Source organism: Bos grunniens, chromosome 19 (assembly GCF_055505025.1).
Source record: "Bos grunniens cultivar Pamir isolate PY7600 chromosome 19, Bosgru_T2T1.0, whole genome shotgun sequence".
Lineage (NCBI taxonomy): Eukaryota > Metazoa > Chordata > Mammalia > Artiodactyla > Bovidae > Bos > Bos grunniens.
The window spans coordinates 6,384,639-6,404,485 of NC_141183.1; the positions used below are offsets into that span (position 1 = coordinate 6,384,639).

The 19,847-nt window shown below is 57.2% G+C and overlaps 1 protein-coding gene and 1 long non-coding RNA gene across 10 annotated transcripts in view; one reads left to right on the forward strand and one right to left on the reverse strand.

The window, feature by feature from the left end:
- Nucleotides 1-2,968, reverse strand: part of LOC147351009 (uncharacterized) — a 39,847-nt gene extending 36,879 nt beyond the window's left edge. For 2 of the 3 annotated variants that reach the window (XR_015146831.1, XR_015146832.1), the window contains exon 1: nucleotides 2,796-2,930. This is a non-coding gene — a long non-coding RNA (uncharacterized LOC147351009). Of the gene's footprint in view, nucleotides 1-2,795 lie in introns of all 3 variants that reach the window. The other variant, XR_015146830.1, reaches the window with a different exon arrangement.
- Nucleotides 1,486-18,804, forward strand: GPRC5C (G protein-coupled receptor class C group 5 member C). Of its 7 annotated transcripts, none has more exons than XM_086355223.1 (5): nucleotides 1,502-1,803; nucleotides 9,541-10,626; nucleotides 13,532-13,626; nucleotides 15,750-15,899; nucleotides 17,463-18,804. In XM_086355223.1, the coding sequence occupies exons 2-5, from the start codon at nucleotides 9,573-9,575 to the stop codon at nucleotides 17,493-17,495; spliced, it is 1,332 nt and encodes a 443-aa protein (XP_086211349.1). In that variant the 5' UTR covers nucleotides 1,502-1,803; nucleotides 9,541-9,572; the 3' UTR covers nucleotides 17,496-18,804. The 7 variants fall into 7 exon arrangements, with proteins under 7 accessions (XP_086211351.1, XP_086211352.1, XP_086211349.1 ...); XM_086355222.1 differs by having other exon boundaries at nucleotides 1,564-2,749; XM_086355221.1 differs by lacking the exon at nucleotides 1,502-1,803 and adding an exon at nucleotides 2,734-3,136.
- Nucleotides 18,805-19,847: the final 1,043 nt, after the last annotated feature.

The window sequence follows — 19,847 nt, forward strand, 5'->3', positions numbered from 1 at the left end:
CAGAGGATGAAATGGCTGGATGGCATCACTGACTCAATGGACGTGAGTCTGAGTGAGCTCTGGGAGTTGGTGATGGACAGGGAGGCCTGGAGTGCTGCGATTCATGGGGTCGCAAAGAGTTGGACACGACTGAGTGACTGAACCGAATGGAACCGAAGTATGGTATGCTGCTGCTAAGTCACTTCAGTTGTGTCCAACTCTGTGCGACCCCAGAGACGGCAGCCCATCGGGCTCCCCTGTCCCTGGGATTCTCCAGGCAAGAACACTGGAGTGGGTTGCCATTTCCTTCTCCAGTGCATGAAAGTGAAAAGTAAAAGTGAAGTTGCTCAGACGTGTCCAACTCCTAACGACCCCATGGAATGCAGCCTACCAGGCTCCTCTGTCCATGGGATTTTCCAGACAAGAGTACTGGAGTGGGGTGCCATTGCCTTGTGAAGTATGGTATATATTGGTATTAATATAATGGTATACAGTATATAATATATATATATACACACACATATTTGACTGCATCATGTGACATGTGGTATCTTTGTTCCTCCACCAGGGTTGAAATCTGTGCCCCCTGAATATTAAGAGCCAAATCTTAACTACTCAACTGCCAGAGGAGTCCTGAACTGGCTTTATTGTTCAGCTATTAAGTCCTGTTGAACTCTTTGTGACCCCATGGACTATAGCCAGACTCCTTGGTGCATGGGATTTTCTAGGCAAGAATACTGGAGTGGGTTCCATTTCCTTCTCTGAACTGGCTTTAAACAGATGCTAATGAGGGACCCCTCCCAGCAAAGGGGTTTCAGCATTGGTTGCCTAGTTAATGAAAACTAACCAGAGCAAAAGGAGGAGGGGACCACGGAGGATGAGACCGTTAGATAGCATCACCAACTCAACAGACAGGAATCTAAGCAAAGTCCAGGAGATAGTGAAGGACCGACAAGCCTGGTGGGCTACAGCCCATCGGGTCACAGAGTCCAACTGAACAACAACGAAGTCAGAGGCCAGAGTGACTGGTCGGCTTCAGGGAGCTCTGACTTTCAGTTCCCCCTTTCAGGGTGGTCCCCACTGTGTGGCCCTTACAAGCGGCTGCACACCCTCACTGTTGGGGGTCTCTGAAAGGTGGCATGGGAGAGGGAGTTGGGGGAAGGAGACTCAAGTCACAACTCTGCAACCCAAACCCCTCTTCCTCTTCATACTGGAAAGAACTGAAACAATTCAGTGTTTACCCCATTCCCCAGGCCGGCCAGGCGCAGAAAGAGAATGAGTTCTAGAAAACCAGGGCCCCAGCCCAGGCGGCAGGGCAAACCTGGGCTTTATCACTCCGGCAGCGCTGGGTGTTTCAGGGAGTTTGACTTCTGGTTGTCATAGATTGAGGCAGGCAAACAAACAGCCCGGGAGGTACCTCCCTTCTCCCTGCGCCCTCCCCTATCTTGCTACCCCCTGGCCCGCGACCAGCCGCCTCCCCTTCCCTCCCCGCCCCCCTTCCCGGGCGCTCCGGGCAGAATCCACACGCCCAGCCGCCCGCCCTGCCACCGGCTGGCTCCGACCGCGCTCTGCTGGCGATCCCCCAAGCAACTCGGCGTCAGGAGAACTAGCACCCCGGAGACCCGGCGCTCAGCCCTGCCTCCGCGTCCCCTGGGCCCCTGCCAGGCCCAACAACCACTCCTTTCTCGGTGCGCCGTGGCCCCTCTGGGCCTCCCGCGCTTGCCAACTGGGCCCCGCTGCGGCAGCCCACCTCCCGCGCCGCCCGCAGCCCCAGCGGGAAGGTGGCCGAGAAATCTCTTGTTTACTGGGCCGTGGCGATCCCAGGTTGGATTCACTTCCCCATTTCTACAGTTCCTTTCTGCCGATCCCTGACGCCCGAGGGGAAAGGGTGGCCACCAGCTGATCGGTAGATTGGGAGTCGGGTGGGGTACGGGGAGGGGAGGCGCTCGAACTTTCGGAAAAGTCCCCGGGCGGAGGGAGGGGCAGGACTCCGCGGTCAGGCTGGCGTGTCCCGGAGCGCAGAGGCCGCGGGGGCCGGGTGAAACACTGTACCTCGGGGAACTGAGCCGTGAAGGCTAATGGGGACAGGTCGGGACAGGAAAGCGGGACGCGGGGAGGGGAGCGCGCGCTAAGGTGGACCGTGTCCGGGACGATCCCAGGACACCCCGGCGCGGGGCAGTCGGACCCAGCGATACTTCTGCCCGCGGTCCCCAGTGGTTCTGGGCCCTGCCCACCTCGCTTAGGGGCGCGCGGGGTGGAGCTCCCACGTACAGTAGGTGACCCAGGTGCGGGGGAAGGATCGCGCGTGCAAGACACTCGGTGTGTGTTGTGTCCACGTGGGCAAGCTCGGATAGGGCAGGGGGCGCAGAAGGCGTGACAAAGACATCGACTTTGCGTCTGAGGGTGCCCCTCGCTCTAGTCCGGAGCAGCGAACTGCCCCGCGCGCGTCTCGCGGGAGAGCCAGGACGAAGGTGACAAAGGCTAGGTGTCCGCCCCAGAGAGACGCACCAAGGTGGCCCCCGCGCGTTGCTCGTGTGTGCGCGCGCTGGGACTCGCAGAGACCGAGAGCCCTCCGGCGAACTGTGTGGGGCAGCTCCCCAAGCCGCTTTCCGAAGGAGCGAAAGCCGAGTCCTCCAAGTGTGTGCGCGTGAGTGTGCGCGCGCCCGCGTGCGGGGGCGTGGCAGTAAACAGCAACAACCCACCCTCCAGCCGGGCCAGAAACTCTGATCTCCCTCCGCAGCCGGAAAGGGCGTCTAGTCGGAGCCGGGAGGTGAGTCCGGGATGGGCTGGGGGGAGGGCCGGCCGGGCTTTGTTACCTTGTGAGCGGATTGCCTGCACCTGGAGCCCCGCGGGCGCCCGATAAGCGCCTGAATGGAGGTGATGTCACGGCGATGCAGGCGTCGGCCCACCCTCGCCAAGAGAAAGGAGTCGAGCGCCCGGAGAGGCCAGCGCGACAGCGAGCTCAGGAGCGCAGCCAGCGCCTGGTCCCGCTGAGAGGCAGGCCCTGCGCCCCGATCCCCCGCCGGGGCCCCGCCACCTCAGGCCAGGGTTGGGCCTGGCCCCGCGCCCTGCGCCGAGTCCCTCCCAGCCGCGCTCGCGCCCCGCCTGGAGTTGGCCCCAAACGCCGCGCCGAAGCTGGGCCGGCGGCGCGTCCCAGGTAAGGGGTTCAGCCCGCTCGCTCCGCCCTCCCGCCGGCCGCTGGGAAGAGTAGGGTCGGGTCGGGCTGGCGGGGAGTGGGCGAGGGTAGAGGCCCGGGGTTGGGAGAACCGGGGGACGGAGGGCGCCGCTCCGACTCCGCTCGATCGCAGAAACTTTCCAAACCGAGTCGGCTGGGGACTGGGGGGTGCGAGAAGCCCGGCGCCGCGGCTCCGAGTTGGCGGCGAGGGCGAAATGCACCGTCGGGGTCTCGCAGGACCGCCCCCTCCGCCCTCGCAGCCTCGCTGCGCGGGTCCGCGGGCAACAGTGACCTGCGGGCCGGCGTCCTCTCCGCTGCCCGCGACCGTGGATCGGGAGGGCAGGTTTCTGGGGCCGGAGGGAACGGGAGAGAGGCTGCAGCCTGCTCTTTCTGCTCCGCCATCCCGGGGAGCGTGGGTGTAGACCCCGGGGCCGGGGAAGACGAGGAGGGGAGCGCTCGGAGTCTTCCTGCGCCAAGTTCGGGATTTCGGTCCGTCGTTAAACTCGCGGCTTTTGGCATCGTGGCTTCTAGAACCTTTCCCTTGGCCCGCCCCTCCCCCACCCAGGGGCTTTCCTGCGCCCTTCCCCGCCGCGGAGGTGGAGTTGCGGCGCTCCTGCCGGGATCCACAGTTTTAAACCCCGCCAAACGCGATCATTTGAAAACTCCACGCTGTCGATCCTAAAACTCTGGGACCGGACTGTGTTGAATTTGGGTTTTGTGCTCCTGGAAGGTCCTTCCCGGAGCTTTTTTGTGTGGCTGGGGGAGGGCGTGCCGCTGGGGGTGGGGCGCATTCCGGAGTGGCTTTCTAGAGCGGACCCTTGGGTTGAGGACTCACGTGTTTCTGAACGCTCAGGCAGTTGGGGGCCAGATGCTCACCCTCGGGTGTGGGGGTGTGGGCTGGGATTCCCGGAAGCCCTCTAAACTCCCCCTCTTCACCCCCCGCAGCAACTTGGGCGCAGAGGTAGCTCCGTACAGGCCTCTCTGACTCCTCCTATTGGTTGGTTTAAAAGAGATCCCCCCAGAGCAGAGGACGGAGATGGCAGGACCTAACCTGGGGCGGGGAGGCTGTGGGAGGCTCTCAGCGGGTCCACCCGTCTCTCTCCATGGGCTGCTGAGTGGTGGCAGAGCAGGAGGAGGGAGGCTGCTCAGTGGCAGTCTGCGCGGAACCTCTACCTGGCCATGGTAGCCTTGACGGTAACCACTGACCGTGGGTCTGTATCTTCCTCTGCCCCCTTGAGCTGGGGGAGACAGACCAGGCCGGCAAGGTCGTGAGAGGCTCCAGTGCCTCTTTTCAGGATGTTTCTCAGGCTTGCGTGTGGCTGGCTGCCTCATCCTTGCGCAGTGAAGCCCACTCGGGGCTGGCTGGGCCTCGGAGCCCACCACTCTGCGGAGGGAACGAGGGAGGAGAGGGTTCTGGAACCGGATTGGGCCGACTCAATGGGGGCAGAGATGGGGGCAGATTGACTGAGCCTGGGGAAAGGCCAATTTCAGAGGTGATTAAAAATATTTGTATAACTGATTCCAGGGAGGTGAAGCAGAAGGGCTCCTTTGTCCTGAAAATAATCTGCAGTGCGATTATGGGCTGCAGCCATGGTCTGGGGGACACTCATAGGGTGGAAGGAGGTCCCCCTCCTTGGTCCTAGAGAACCTTCGAGCAGAAGCAGTCACTCCAAAGGAAGAGGCAGGGCTGGGATGGGGGAGAAATGAGCACTCAGTCTGTTTAGTGAGCGATTTTCCAGTGCCTCCTGTGTTCAGTGCAAGACTAGATGTTTCGGCGGATGCGGAGATAAACACATCTTGCTCACCTGGTAGACCTTAAAGCCAGGTAAAGGAGACACTGCACACACACGATTCTAACCATCGAGGCTCAGAAGACAGCCTGGAAATGCAGGCTCTAGCGACCCGCAGGGTGGAGAGTCTGGAGACCAAGCTGGTTCGTTTCCTCCAAGTCCTTTCCCCCTCGCCACCATCTTCAAAAATGGCATCCCTTGACTGGCTGAATCTGCATTCCTGGATGTGGAAGGACCTTGGGCCGAGCTCTTGAAGTCTCCCACTGGCCTCCAGGGGTCGATGTCCTAGGTAGTGGACAAGAACCAGGCCCACCTGGCCCAGTATTCCCACTTGAGCTGGTGTGTGCCTCTCTCCCCACTCACCCACATCGAGGTTCCCATGTTGGTGGGTCCAACAGGCTTAAAGCATAAGATTGGAACCAACAACAAAGTGAGAAGGACTCTGGGGTGAGGGCTGTGAGCGGCTCTGGCCCTGGCCCAAGTTCCTTTGAGGTGCTGGATTCTGGTGGGGTACCAGCAGGTATGGCTCTAAGAGCAAGACAGACTGAGAAGGATTTACGTCGGAGTCCCAGGACTAAATGGGAGCTGGCTTGGTTTTTGGTCATGAAATGGCCGTTAGGAGATTTGAACTTATAGCATGGGCTTAGTATCCTTTCCCCCGAATCCAACCAGGCTTTAAATTTTTTTTTTTAGTCTTTATTTATATGGCTGTGTCCGGTCTTAGTATCATGAGGCATCTTCCGTTGCGGTGCACAACTCTCCACTTATGGCTCACGGGCTCAGTAGTGGTGACGCCCGAGCACCCTAGGGCAGGCTTAGTTGCTCTGTGGCATGTGGGATCTTAGTTCCCTGACCAGGGATCAGACTTGCACCCTGCACTGCAAGGCAAAGTCTCAACCACTGGCCCACTAGTGAAGTCCCCAGACCTTAGATTTTATGTGGGTAAGAACCTCCATCAGGCCTTACCTTTGGCCTCCGTCTTTAACCAGGGATGAACGTGTCCTCAGCAAATGGATTGCCGATGCTTTTTTTGCCAGACTCAGATCTTAAAGCACAACCCTGGTAATGCCCTCACTGTGCAAAAAAACAGCCTTCAGTGGCCCCCACTGCCTTTAGCGTCATGCCCCAGACCCCTTCCCCGGAGCGTCTCTAATCTGTCGCCAGCCAGCTGCAACCTTCCTTTACAAACTCGGTTCATACGCACATATTGGTGAATTTGGTTAGAAGCTGAATAAAGTGCTGTTGAGAGGTCTTCTGCACCCTGGATCCTCCTCTGTGTTCCTGTATCACTTTTCTCTCTCCAGAGGTCGATACTTCTGTGTGGCTCTTTACCTGATTCTTCCTTGGGTGGTTTTCTTATGGACCTATCTTTTCTCTCTTTTCGATTTGAAATAACATTATCGGCAGCAATTGTGTTTGTTCATCTTTGTATTTTCCACTGCGTCTCAGAGAACTACTGTGCTTGGTCCCCGCGAGACGCACAGTGAATCACTGATTTAGAATAATTGTTGTAAACTGCAGCCTGGAGGAGGGAGGTGGGATGAGCAGTTCTCGAAGATGCACAGATTGCTGGAGGCAACGTCTGAGTGACCATTCTCAGGGTTCACTGCCACAGCTTCACCCCAAGTTCTAGCTGCTTGGCTGTGAAGCAGACGCACCCAAGATGGGCTTGAGTGCTTAGAATCCCTTAGCATGTCATCCATAAATTATCTCCTGGAACGGTTCAATACACCTTATCCATTAGCCCACTCCGATACCTTTTTTCTCTTCTTAGTCATTGTAAATAAAGTACAGTGTGTGCCTTATTGATTTACGATTACGCAAAGTCCCCTACAAAGCTTATTTAAGTCGTGATGTAGGGAAAACAAGCTTTTGTGTTGAAGTTGAGCGAAACTAGCTGCGTTATGGTACCATTTATTTAGGAAAACAATACAGTAAATTCACATAAGATTGTTAATTTATTAAAAGCTAGTGATCAGGGTTTGGGGAAAAGCAAACTTTAATTGACAAATGAGGTGGTAGCCAGGAACGATGAGAGACCTAAAATATTTTCAAGGGGCATGTAGGAGATCTTAAAGGACTTTGAAAGTTGATGGTCTTTTTATTATGTTAGTCTCAATTTGTGAGTTTTATTTTCCCTGACTTAGTAGCAGTGTCCTTCCTCTTATCAATTATGGAGAGTCAGTTTTCTTTGCCTGTTAGACATTAATTAGCCAGGAATAGTGGAAACATTAAAGGGTTTTGTTGTCGTTTAGTCAATAAGTCATGTCCGACTCCTTTTCGACCCCGTGGACTGTAACCTGCTAGGCTCCTCTGTCCGTGGGTTTTCCCAGGCAAGAACACTGGAGCAGGTTGCCATTTCCTTTTCCAAAGGCTTGTGGTGTGTTAGTTGCTCAGGCATGTCCAATTCTTTGCAACCTTGTGGACTGTAGCCTGCCAGGCTCCTCTGTCCGTGGGTTTTCCCAGGCAAGAACACTGGAGCAGGTTGCCATTTCCTTTTCCAAAGGCTTGTGGTGTGTTAGTTGCTCAGTTATGTCCAATTCTTTGCAACCTTGTGGACTGTAACCTGCCAGGCTCCTCCGTCCATGAAATTCTCCAGGCAAGAATACTGGAGTGGGTTGCCATTCCCTTCTCCAGGGGATCTTCAAGACCCAGGGTTTGAACCCAGGTCTCCTGCATTGCAGGCAGATTCTATACCGTCTGAGCCACGAGGAAAACTCCAAAGGAAGGGTTCAGCTCAGTTCAGTCTCTCAGTAGTGTCTGACTCTTTGCGACCCCATGGACTGCAGCACGCCAGGCCTCCCAGTCCATCACCAACTCCCGGAGTTTATGCAGACTCATGTCCATCGAGTCGGTGATGCCATCCAACTATCTCATCCTCTGTCGTCCCCTTCTCCTCCTGCCCCCAATCCAAAGGGTTGCTGCTGCTGCTAAGTCGATCAGTTGTGTCCGACTCTGTGCAACCCCAGAGACGGCAGCCCACCAGGCTCCGCCGTCCCTGGGATTCTCCAGGCAAGAACACTGGAGTGGGTTGCCATTTCCTTCTCCAGTGCCTGAAAGTGAAAAGTGAAAGGGAAGTCGCTCAATCGTGTCCGACTCCTAGCGACCCCATGGACTGCAGCCCACCAGGCTCCTCCATCCATGGGATTTTCCAGGCAAGAGTACTGGAGTGGGGTGCATTGCCTTCTCCATCCAAAGGGTTAGTGGTACACAAATCTACCCTCCACCTTCAAAGCAGAAGAAAGATAGGGAGGAGGATCATGCCATTCCCCTCCCAGCCACTAGTAGTCACTATAGCCCAGGAAAGCTTGTTCAGGTTGCTGTCCTAGAACGTGCCTGGGTCCAAGAGGTAAGAGAGGAAGAGGCAGGTTTACCAACCATTTACTTGACCACAGTGCAAATAAAAGACCGCCTTCTTGCCTTCTAGCTACAGGGTCTTGACGTCTTCCATTACAGATGAATTCCTTTGGGTTTTGCTTTGCCCTTGCCTTGTTCTTGCTTTTAAAATGTTAATGCCTCATAGGAGGATTTTTGCGTTAAGTCATTAACTCCCTAGCTGGGAAATATGTTAAATTTTATCCTTGACTCTTTAACAACTTGAGCTTCCAAGGAACTTGGATTCCGAAGAGAAGTGTTGAAGAGAAGAGTTGGGACTAAGAGTGGGAAAATGAAGGGCAGAAAGGGTCAGTGGTAGGAAGACATCAGGGAAAAATGTTGATACATACAACTTTTCGGTCATCTCTTCACTGTCTGGTAGCAGTTTGTACCTGTTCCTGGTGCTTCTTAAATACTCACTGAATGGATGAATGCATGGCTGATTCTCTGTGGACTTGGGCATCACAGGGACAGACTGGAGGGTCAAGCGGCTGGCCATCTGAACTCCGGGAGTCCCGGGGCAGAGAGGAGCTGAGCGCTTGGTGAACTTGCTTGTAAACCTCACCCCCATCCTAGCTGCAAGAGCTCAGGGAATATTTGGGTCCAGGTTACGATCGGTGGAGGGAGGTGAAAATTTAGCACAGTTTCCTCCTCTTCCATGCCTGGGAAGAGGAATGACAACTGGGCTTCATCTCGTTTGTCTCTCTGGTTAGTTGGCAAGAGTCCCGGGAGTTCTGTGTTAAGAAGGATTCTGGGAACTTCTTGGCAGTCCAGTGGCTAAGATTCTCTGCTCCCCATGCAGGGAGCCCAGGCTTGATCCCTGGTGTGGGAACTAGATCCCACACGCTACAATTAAGAGCTCACATGCCACAAAGAAGATCCAAGACCCCCACGTGCCCCAACTAGTGCAGTCAAATGAATACATACATGAATAACTAAGAATAAAATAAAGTAGGATTCTGGGAACTTGCCTGGTAATCCAGGGGTGAAGACTCCACACTTCCACTGCAGGGGGCATGAGTTCAATCCTTAGCCAGGGGGCTAAGATTTCACATGGCACTCGGCGCGGCCATAAAAGAGAGAGGGAAAAAGGATTCAGTAGCTCAGAGGGCTAGACCCAAGATGAATGCACCCAGGTCCAGGACTGGTGGGGAGCAGCACCCTGTGTGTTGGGGTCTGGCCCGAGGGACTGATTTAGCCTTTTCTCCCCTCCTTCTCTAGGGACCCAGCTGGAGCCTGGCCTGGCATCCAGGATGGCCATCCACAGAACCATGCTGATGTGTCTGGGACTGCCTCTCTTCCTGCTCCCAGGGGCCCGGGCCCAGGAGCAGGCCCCGCCCGGCTGCAGCCCGGACCTCAACCCCCTCTATTACAACCTGTGTGACCGCTCTGAGGCTTGGGGCATCATCTTGGAAGCCGTGGCGGGGGCAGGCGTCGTCACCACCTTCGTCCTCACCATCATCCTGGTGGCCAGCCTCCCCTTCGTGCAGGACACCAAGAAGCGGAGCCTGCTGGGGACCCAGGTGTTCTTCCTGCTGGGGACCCTGGGCCTCTTCTGCCTCGTCTTCGCCTGCGTGGTGAAGCCCAGCTTCTCCACCTGTGCCTCCCGGCGCTTCCTCTTCGGGGTCCTGTTCGCCATCTGCTTCTCCTGCCTGGTGGCCCACGTCTTGGCCCTCCACTTCCTGGTCCGGAAGAACCACGGGCCCCGGGGTTGGGTGATCTTCCTCGTGGCCCTGCTGCTGAGCCTCGTGGAGGTGATCATCAACACGGAGTGGCTGATCATCACACTGGTGCGGGGAGCTGGCACAGAGGGCGATGCTCTGGGCAACGGCAGTGCGGGCTGGGTGGCCGTCTCCCCCTGCGCCATCGCCAACGCGGACTTCGTCATGGCACTCATCTACGTGATGCTGCTGCTGCTCTGCGCCTTCTCCGGGGCCTGGTCGGCCCTGTGCGGCCGCTTCAAGCGCTGGCGGAAGCACGGGGTCTTCATATTGCTCACCACGACCGCCTCCATCGCCGTCTGGGTGGTGTGGATTGTCATGTACACCTACGGCAACCGGCAGCACAACAGCCCCACGTGGGACGACCCCACGCTGGCCATCGCCCTCGCCACCAATGCCTGGGCCTTTGTCCTCTTCTACGTCATCCCAGAGGTCTCCCAGGTGACCAGGTCCAGCCCGGAGCAGAGCTACCAGGGGGATCTGTACCCCACCCGAGGCGTGGGCTACGAGACCATTCTGAAAGAGCAAAAGGGCCAGAGCATGTTTGTGGAAAACAAGGCGTTTTCCATGGACGAGCCAGCCTCAGGTGGGTCACAGGACACCCTCCTCGGGTCCCCTCTTGGTGGTGGCTTAGTTGCTTAGTCGTATTCGACTCTTGTGACCTTATGTACTGTAGCCCGCCAGGCTCCTCTGTCCGTGGGATTTCCCAGGCAAGAATATGGGAGTGGGTTGCCATTTCCTTCTCCAGGAAGGTCCCCTTTATTTAAAAAAAAATTTTTTTTGAAACTTTTTATTTTATATTGCGGGATATTCGATTAAGTGTTGTGATATTAATAGTTTCAGGGGAACAGCAAAGGGACTCAACCATGCCTATACATGAATCTTAATTTTTTAAAAATTGTTTTAATTATTAATATTTGGCCACGCCAGGTGGCTTGTGGGATCTTAGTTCCCCAACCAGGGATTGAACCCCAGGCCACGGTAGTGAAAGCACCAAGTCCTAACCACTGGGCTGCCAGGGAATCCCTGCAAGGTCTTCTTTTATTCCGGGTGACTTATTGCAGGACTGGGGACTAGTCTCCCGAGCAAAATGGGAGGTGCCTGAGAATATCCAGAGTTCTCTGCCATGGAGTTCCTAAACTCCATTTTTAAAAAAGATTTTTTTCTCTATACTCATGCAATTCGTTAGTGTATTTTCATTGTAAAATCTGACACATTAGGGATAAAATTACCCCCCACTGTCTCCCTAATTCTACCCTGTTCCTTCCTCTTCTGTCCATAGAACTGATCCCTGTGGACTGATATTTTCCCACCAGGTGCCTCAGTTTCCTCATCTGTAAAATGGGGATAATAGTGCCTCCTGTTTCATAGGATTCAGTTAATGCATCTTTTTTTTTTTTTGAGCCATGCTTCATGGCATGGGAGATCTTAGTTCCCCAACCAGGCATCGAACCCATGCCCTGTGCAGTGAAAACACAAAGTTCTAACCACTGGAACTCCAGGGAATTCCCCAATTACTGCATCTGCCTGGCCCTTGGAAAATAATCCAGAAGTATTAGCTATCGGCTCTGTATTAGCTCTGTCAACTCTGTATGACTATTATTTTTCTGTCATTATTATCCCTCCAGAGCTTGTTCTTCTGTTACATACATATCCATAGTCTTAACTTCCTTTAAAAGCTTTTCCAGTTCAAAATTTTCCCTTTTTCATGAAAATGTGTGTGCCACATGCTGACCTAAGCAGCACCCACTATTCAATATCCAGCTTGTCTCCAAGCTCCTGCCCTGGCTCTTTGTTAATGGGATGGGGTTCTCCTCCGGAACCAGCACTCGGGGTGCCAGACAGGAACAAAGCCTCGAGTTTTGGAGTTAAGGGCACCCCGGAGGTGGAAGTGGCAGGAAGTGGGGGAGAGAAGCCCCCTCAGCCTGTGGCCAGGCCCCCCTCGGGAGCTCCTGGGAGGCAGGAGCGGGTGGCCATTCTCTGAGAGACTTGTCCCGACACGCTCCCAGCTCCCTAAGGAAGGAGCCTTCTGCAGTTCCTCGTCAGGACCACTAGCGTTTACAGAGCACGAACCGAGTGCCAGGGCCTGAGCCTCCCGGAGAACCGAGTGCCAGGGCCTGAGCCTCCCGGACTTGCCCTACAGCCTGCATCTCGAATGCTCTCTTAGCCGGTTGGCTGCAGCCCCTTCATCCGCCGTGACCCGGAAAGCCTGGACTCTGACCCCGGCCTGTGCTGATCGAGGCTTTTGGGGGCTTAAGACTTGACCTGCCTGATTGTGGAGCACAGACCAGCTCTGGGGCTTCTGCCAGGGGTCAGAGGCCAGGGAGGTTGCAGAGTCAGAGCTCTCGGCCTTTTCTCTGTAAGCTGAGGTCCCCGTGATCCCAGCTTTGGGGAAAGGCTCAATCCTCACGCTGCCAAGTGCTGATCTTTGACCTGCCCCCCGGGGTGGCCCTGGCACACGCACAGCCTGGGGCCACTCGGGGAACAGGGCAGGGGGCGGTGGGTGAGCCTCACAGACAAGTGTTGGGAGGAGCCTCGGCCGCCCCCACCTCGGCTTCCACTCGCTGCCTGTTTGTCAGGCCCAGGCGTTCTCAGCCTTTGTCCTCAAGGCAAACACTTCTGGGGCTGTGAGAGGTTTTTTTCCTTTTATTTTTTTCTAAATGGAAAAATCAATTGAGTGAGCCCGGCACTTAGGAGGCCCTATAGAATTGTGGTCCCTCCGAGCCTCGGGGCCATCAGCCGGCCGGAGACCAGCATCTGCTGCCCCGGCCCCCAGGGCTCAGCCCGCTCCCTGGACCCCAGGAATGGTCAGCAGTTCTCCACAGCTGCAGCGCCCAGCAGGGCAGGACAGGTCCGGAAATCGACAGCCCCAAAGACACAGGGGAGTGTTTCTGAAGCTGAAAATAGTTCTGGAAACTTGCCAAGGGGCCACAGGGTTGGATGTGCCTTCAGTGCCCTGGGGGGGTTGAGGGGGGCAGGTAGTGACTCTGGGTCCTGGGCGGTCAGCACCCACTCTGCCCCATGGAGACTCTCGGGCGGTGGGCTCCCTGCTGTATTTACCCCGGCGCCTGGCAACTGGCCCGCAGCAGGAGAGGCCAGAGCTGGAGGCTGGCCATCTTGGAAGGCCGCCGAAGGTCCTTGTGCCCGTCTTGGCCTCTGGCCCCGGAGGGCGGACGGGGATGTGAAGGTTGCTGACGGAGCGTTTTTTGGTAGGAAGGGGTCTTGCGATGCAGGAAAACCCGAGGGGAAGGCAAACATGCTTTCCATGCCTCCAAACAAAGGGATGCTGGGCTCCAGTGGTGGGGGGGGGCCCAACACCTACGGCCTCACCCCCAGGGCTGCCCCAGCCCCCCTGTCCCTCTCCCTGCTCCCTGGGGAGCCTCCCTTGAGAGCAGGAAAGGGAGCTGAGAGCCCAGCTGGAGAGCCTCCCTTGAGGGCAGGAAAGGATGCTGAGAGCCCAGCCCTGGAACAGCACCTATGTCTCCTTGCAGCTAAGAGACCGGTGTCACCATACAGCGGGTACAACGGGCAGCTGCTGACCAGTATGTACCAGCCCACCGAGATGACCCTGATGCACAAAGCCCCGGTGAGTGGGGTCCCCAGGTCCCCGTGACTCTGCTGGAGCTGGGGGCCCAGTGCCCACAGGGTGGGTGGAGGCGGTAGGGAGAAGGCTGACTCTGCGTCCGATGGGTCAGCCTTGGGGAACCCAGGACCCACAGTGCCGTTTTCCTGGGAGTGACAATCCCTGCGGCAGGGCAGGCCCTGCCTGCCCGTGTCATCAGGGTATCACACAACCCCCTGAGGCCAGATGCTCAGAACGGTCTCTCTCTCTGCTGGTGGGAGCCGCCAGCTGTCCCCCACGCAGGGACAAGGGGGCCACAGCCAGGTATGTGCGTTCCTGGTGGACAGAGGCGCATAGGGCGGGTCTGGGTAGATCCTGACTCCGCAACCACAGCTGTCCCAGGAGGGGCCCCAGCTCCCCTCCCCCCGCCAGCAGGCAGCCACTCTGAGTTTCACACCTCCCCTGGGTTCTGGAAACCAGATGCTCCCTTAGCCAAGGGAGGGGGGGTGGGAACAGGAAGCCGGAGGGTTAGAGTCTTACTCAGTCCAGTTGTGTTCCTCCTCCCAGCCGCCTGGCAGGCAGTCACTGTGCGGAGAGGTCAGTGACCCCACCTTGGCAGGAGGCTGGGAACAGGAAGCAGGGAGGTCAGTGGGGTGGCGTTCTCATCCTCTCCCCGCCTGGAGCCCCGGGGGCTGGGTGAAGCCAGTGCGCCCCACACTTCCAGTCCTGGGCTCTCCCTGGGCCTGAACCTGTGGCCTGCGAGAGCGGGGGGCCGTGGCCAGGAGCTGGGAGGGCAGAGGAATCTCAGAAGGGTGGGAGCAGGGTTTGCCAGCCCCCAGCCGCCCAGGGTCCCCTGCCTGGCCACCCCACTGTACCCGTGTGCATTGAGTACCGCTCCTTCAGGAAGGCTCCGGATGAACAGATATTTTATCTAGAAGCGGCTCCAAAACCGTGGTCCCTCGACCCCCACCACTCCCATCACCTGTGTGTGTGCTCAGTTGGGTCCCACTCTTTGCAACCCAATGAACTGTAACCCACCAGGCTCCTTTGTATGTCACCTGGAACACTAAAAATACAAGGGCTGGTGTGATGGAGCCAAGGATTAGCATCGCTTCGATGACGTCACCTTGATTACGTGGAGTTATCCAAGTCACAGTGGGAGTGACCGTGGAAATCTGCTGGCATCACAGATCAGGGTCATTGAATAGTCACCAGCTCGCCTCGGGGTGCGGCTCCCTAGGTGTGGTTGTGGCTCAGCAGTCCAGGTGATTGTGACGCACAGCCAGGCTTGAGAACCGAGAACCGAGGGTCTTGATGTTCCAGGAGCTACAAGGGGCGGGGGAGGGCAGATAGTAAAGGGGTGGGAGGACCCCCCCCACCCCATCCCCACCCCCCCGCCCCCAGGTTTGAGTATGTGGAAAAGCTTCCGCCCCCCGAGCTACAGGGCTTTGGTCGAGGCTCTGCCTGGGGATGAGGCTGGTGGGGCTCACATTCCCTGCAGGGTGGGCCCTGGGACCAACGCCTCAGCCTCGCCTACCCAGGAACAGAACCACTGCGGCTCTGACCAGGATCCAGGCAACGAATTTGGATTTTTAAGTCTCCAAAACTTAAAACTTGCCAGCCCCAAACCATCCGGGTTTTAAGTCTCTAAATTAGACTGCTAAACGTCCCAGAAGACTGTGCTGGGTCCTGCACACCAGCTGCGATGCTGTGGGATGTGGCCTCATTGGTGGGGCTCGGGAAAGACCCCCAGAGAAAGGGAGCCTGGGAGCAGAGCCCGTCGGGTCATAGGAGCTCAGCCTGGCCCACCCTCCTTTGGGCCCCACGGTCTAGGGAGTGGGATGGGGCTTGAGAGGAGGAACCTCCCTCTGAGCGAAGCCCCCAGACCATTGGAGGCCACCGGAGCCTCATTTCCACGCCCAGAGGCATGGGGCGGCCCTCTGCAGGGTGAGATAAGGGGCTAGAGGTCAGAGGGCAGCCCCTTCGGCTCCAGACTTAGAGTCACCATCCCAGGCCCAGCTCCGCGTGGGGGCGGGCGGTGATGGGGAGGGGCGGGGGAGCTGGCAGGCACGGTCCGCAGGAAGCGGACTGTTTGCACATCCGCCCCGGCGGAACCCGGCTGTGAGACCGCCTGTTCTTCCTTCCAGTCCGATGGAGCGTACGACGTCATCCTCCCGCGGGCCACCGCCAACAGCCAGGTGGCGGGCAGTGCCAATTCCACCCTGCGGGCCGAGGACATCTACGCGGCCCAGGGCCGCCAGGAGGCCACGCTGCCCAAGGAAGGCAAGAACTCTCAGGTGTTTAGAAACCCCTACGTGTGGGACTGAGCCGGCCCCCGGAAGAGGTGGGCAGATTGGAGGACCTGGCCCCTGGAAAGGGTCTTCTCCCCGCCGGGAGCCTGCGCTCTCCGCAGCCCCTTCCCTCCTCGCTGGCCCAGGGCGGGGGCGTGGGCCTCAGCCGGGAGACCCTCCCCGTCTGCCAGTGTTCGGATGGGCGTCCCGGTGCCCCTGCCTGCTCCTCAGTGTTTGCGGAGTCCAGGAGCCAGCTCTAGCTTCCTGCCAGGGTCACCTCCGGTGGCCACGCTCCAGCCAAATAGTGTTGTTCTTCTTGGGGTGGCGGCCGGCCAGCACCTACGTTCTCTGGAGTCTTGAGAGAGATTCCTGCAACCTCGGGAGACGTCGCAGGCGCTTCTGTCCTGGGCCTTGTTCCTCTGTGAGGAGCACGGGTACCTAATAAACACGTTTCTGCTTTATTAACCCTTCCTCTGGGAATGTAATGTCTGATCTGAGCTCTCGGTCTCGGGTGATCCGCCCCTCTGCTCTGGCCTGTGTGTGTCTCCTCTTTCTCTTCCTCCCTCTGAGTCCAGGTCCCGGGAAAGCCACTGCTGAGCTCTCCTTCTGTGTGGTGAAGGAGCCGACGCTTCCCTTCAGGGAATGGGTCTTCAGCTGAGCCTGGGTCCGTGTCCTGTGTGATCAGGATGGCTCTCCGGGCCCGGCTCCCGTCTCGGGTCTCATCCGACATCTGGGCTTGTCTGAAACCAGGCCTCTTTCCTCCGGGACCCCATCTACTGGATGGGGGGCAGGGAAGGCCAGCCCAGCAGCAGGCGGTTCTGTGCAGTGTATGTGTAGGGGAAGGCTTCAGCCCCTTTGTGGAGAGTGGTGAGGACCTGTCAGGGGATACGGTGGAGGACCACTGCTCCATCTCAGATCACTCGGCGTGTGTGCTGGGGAGTGACTCAGAGAGGACCAGCCCTTGTTTACTGAGGTGGAGGGGGCGAGCCAGGTTCTGGTTGGTTTCACTCCTGGGCGGGAACTTAAATCGCCATTTGCTCAGTCCTTTATAGTAAAGCCTGTCCACAGCAGCACGTTTTACTCCTTGGAGCTGACCCTGAGAGATGGGTAGGACGGTACTTTCCCTTTTCCAGAGTCAAATCCCAGAGCCAGACCATTTTAGGGTTAGACAGGGTCTTGGGCCTGAGTGATCCTTGTAGCTCCCCGCCCCCTCCCCCTGACAGGTATGCGGACTGGCCCAGAGAGACCACAGAGTCTCTAGAAGTGGCCGTGCTTTCAGATCTCAAGACTTTTAGCGGGTCCCAGTGGCTCTCTTGGACACCAGTTCAAGGCTTTGCAAGGGGTCTGCTAAGTGAATAGGGTCTGCTTGGGAATATTTCTCCCCAACTCCCCAGAAGCTGTTTTCTGACACCAACTACAGGGGAAAAAACGTTTCTGTTGGAAGGGGGAGAAAGGTTTCCAGAAGAAAAAATAAATCGGACTTCTCCGATGTCAGATTACACCATTCCCCCTGGGGATGTGCTCTTGTTCTTTAGTTGTGCAAACACGTGTTCTTTCTGGTCACTTTAGGCTCAGTCCCCGCAAAATAACACGAGATGGTAGACGCCCTCTTCCGTGGACCACACGGCGTTCAGATGTCCTCTTTCCTGTATGTCCAGGCTGGGCAGGGCCTTTCTCATTGGCGCTGGGAGGGCCCTGAGGTCACCCATCTGGAGCTGTGGAGTCGGGGGCCGTGTGAAACTCTGAGGATGTGGCTGGGGCTCAGGGTACCCCCTCCCCACCCCCGCCCCGATTCCTGCCCAGCCCAGCCTCTCCTGGTCCCTGGGAGACTTGAGACTGCAGGAGCGGTCTGCAGACAGCCAGCCTGCCTCTGGATACCTCCCCCCACACACAGCTCCTGTGTCCAGATGACCATCCTGCAGGGCCACCCTTCAGTGTCCGTCCCGCTCTGCTCCAAGGTGAAGCCAAACCATGGTGAAGCTGGCCATAGTCCTCACCAGGACCTCCTGCCACTGCCTGGCCTATGGAAGGCCACTGAGCTGGGCACAGTTCCCTCAAGGCCTGGACAGACTGTGCCTCTCTGAATGGCCTCCGAGCCCCTCAGCATCACCACCCTACACCTTCCGTGAACTGGGTCCCGTTGAGACATGAGGTGGGGGTGGGGCTGAATTCTCAGGGATGAATGGAGAGTCCTGGGCCTCTCCCAAGACAGACTTGTGGGACTTGGGACAGTCACTTAGATAAGTGACATCCATGACCGAAGATTGTGCCACTTCCTGATGGCAGATGGCGGGGTGTCTACCTCACCTTGGGCACCTGGAAGGGCTGGTGCTGCCATCCTCACCTACGACTTGCTCCATCAGGGCCTGACGGCCACCAAGGGGAGCGGGAGCATCCTTAGGACCTGAAAGAGGCTGGCACCAACAACAAGGATGTGCACACAGCTTCAGACTCGGGGGAAGGAGATCTCTGTCGTGTCATCTCCGTGGTTTCCTCCTGCCCTTGGGTACCGCCGCTGGCTCATCCAAGGAGCCCAAGCCAGGTGTACCTGTGGAGCTCACCTCTGTGTGCGGAGATGGAGGGTGAGCCCGAGGCAGGTGCTGACTCCGAGGGCAATCCCACAGCCCCCTGGTGCCACCCTCCCATCCCTAGCGTCTCTGCTTTTGTCACTGGGGTATTTCTCCAGGGCTAAGTTGAGTGAACAGACCCTGCAGAGAGTAGGTCTGTAGCCCACGTGTGACAACCCCCTTGCCATCCACTGATCCTTGTACTGGGCTGCCCGGTTCCAGGAACGGAGTATAACTTCCTCTGATGGAAAGGAAGAGGGGAGCTCTGTGCACCTGACTCCTCGAGATCTGGGTTAGTGGCCCCAAAACCTCGCCATGAATAAAGGCTCTGTCTTGCATTTCGAGCTGATAGTCTCGTGTGTGAGTTCTGGCAGTGCCAAGCGGCCACGGGAGCCGCTGGCAGTGAATGTGGGTTTGTTCAGAGTCTGAGTCCCCTGGGGGCTTGCGGTGGGTGAGGCCCGAGCAGGGATGGGCCCCTGACCGATGCAGACCTGCCCGGATGTGAGAATACCCCGTGGCCCTGCTTCTTCAGTCTTGGGCCAGGTGATCAGCTGCGTCCCACACAAACCTCAAATGGAAAAAACCAGCATAGGCCCGAACCGGGTGCAGGGGACACCTACGTAAATTGCACACCCATCTCTATCAAACCGTGTGGAGCAGTTATGGCTTCATCACTGTTCAGGATTAAATGAACTTATTCTCCGTTTGGGGACCAAACCCAGGTCTCCCACATTGCAGGCGGATTCTTTACCAGCTGAGCCACCAGGGAAGCCCAATACTGCACAATCCCTGTGTGTTCATTAGGACTTCCCTGGCAGTCCAGTGGTTAGAACTCTGTGCTCCCATTGCAGGGGGCGTGGGTTTGAACCCGGTCAGGGAACTAGGATCCTACATACCTTGAGACGGGCCAAAAAAAAAAAATAATTTTTTCTGGAATTTGTTAATATTTGGAATTTGACTCCTTGCCTTCTAGACTAACAAAGACTGCTTGATTCTAACTGAATTTTTTTCTTGGTTGGGGATTTATTCTAAGGAGAGACCAGGCCTCCCAAACCAGCTAGGCCCAAGATCACTGCCTCCCCGCTCTCCCCTTCTCCCCCTGAACACCACAGGCAAGGCCTGGTGATGCAACGATGGGCCAAGAGAGGGCACCACTTTTGTCTTAATTCCTGCTGCTGCTTGGTGAGCTGCGGGGAGGGGGCATCACTGGGTGAAATTCTGGGCTCGTGGAAAAATGAGCTGGAGCCAGGGACGAGCAAAACCTCCCCTGAGTCAGGAGGACCTGCCAAGCACAACCGTCCACATTCAGTGCACACACGTGGTCCCCGAACTCGTTCAGGGCATCTCACGGTTTCTGTACGATCAAGGCACAGGTTAAGTGACTCGC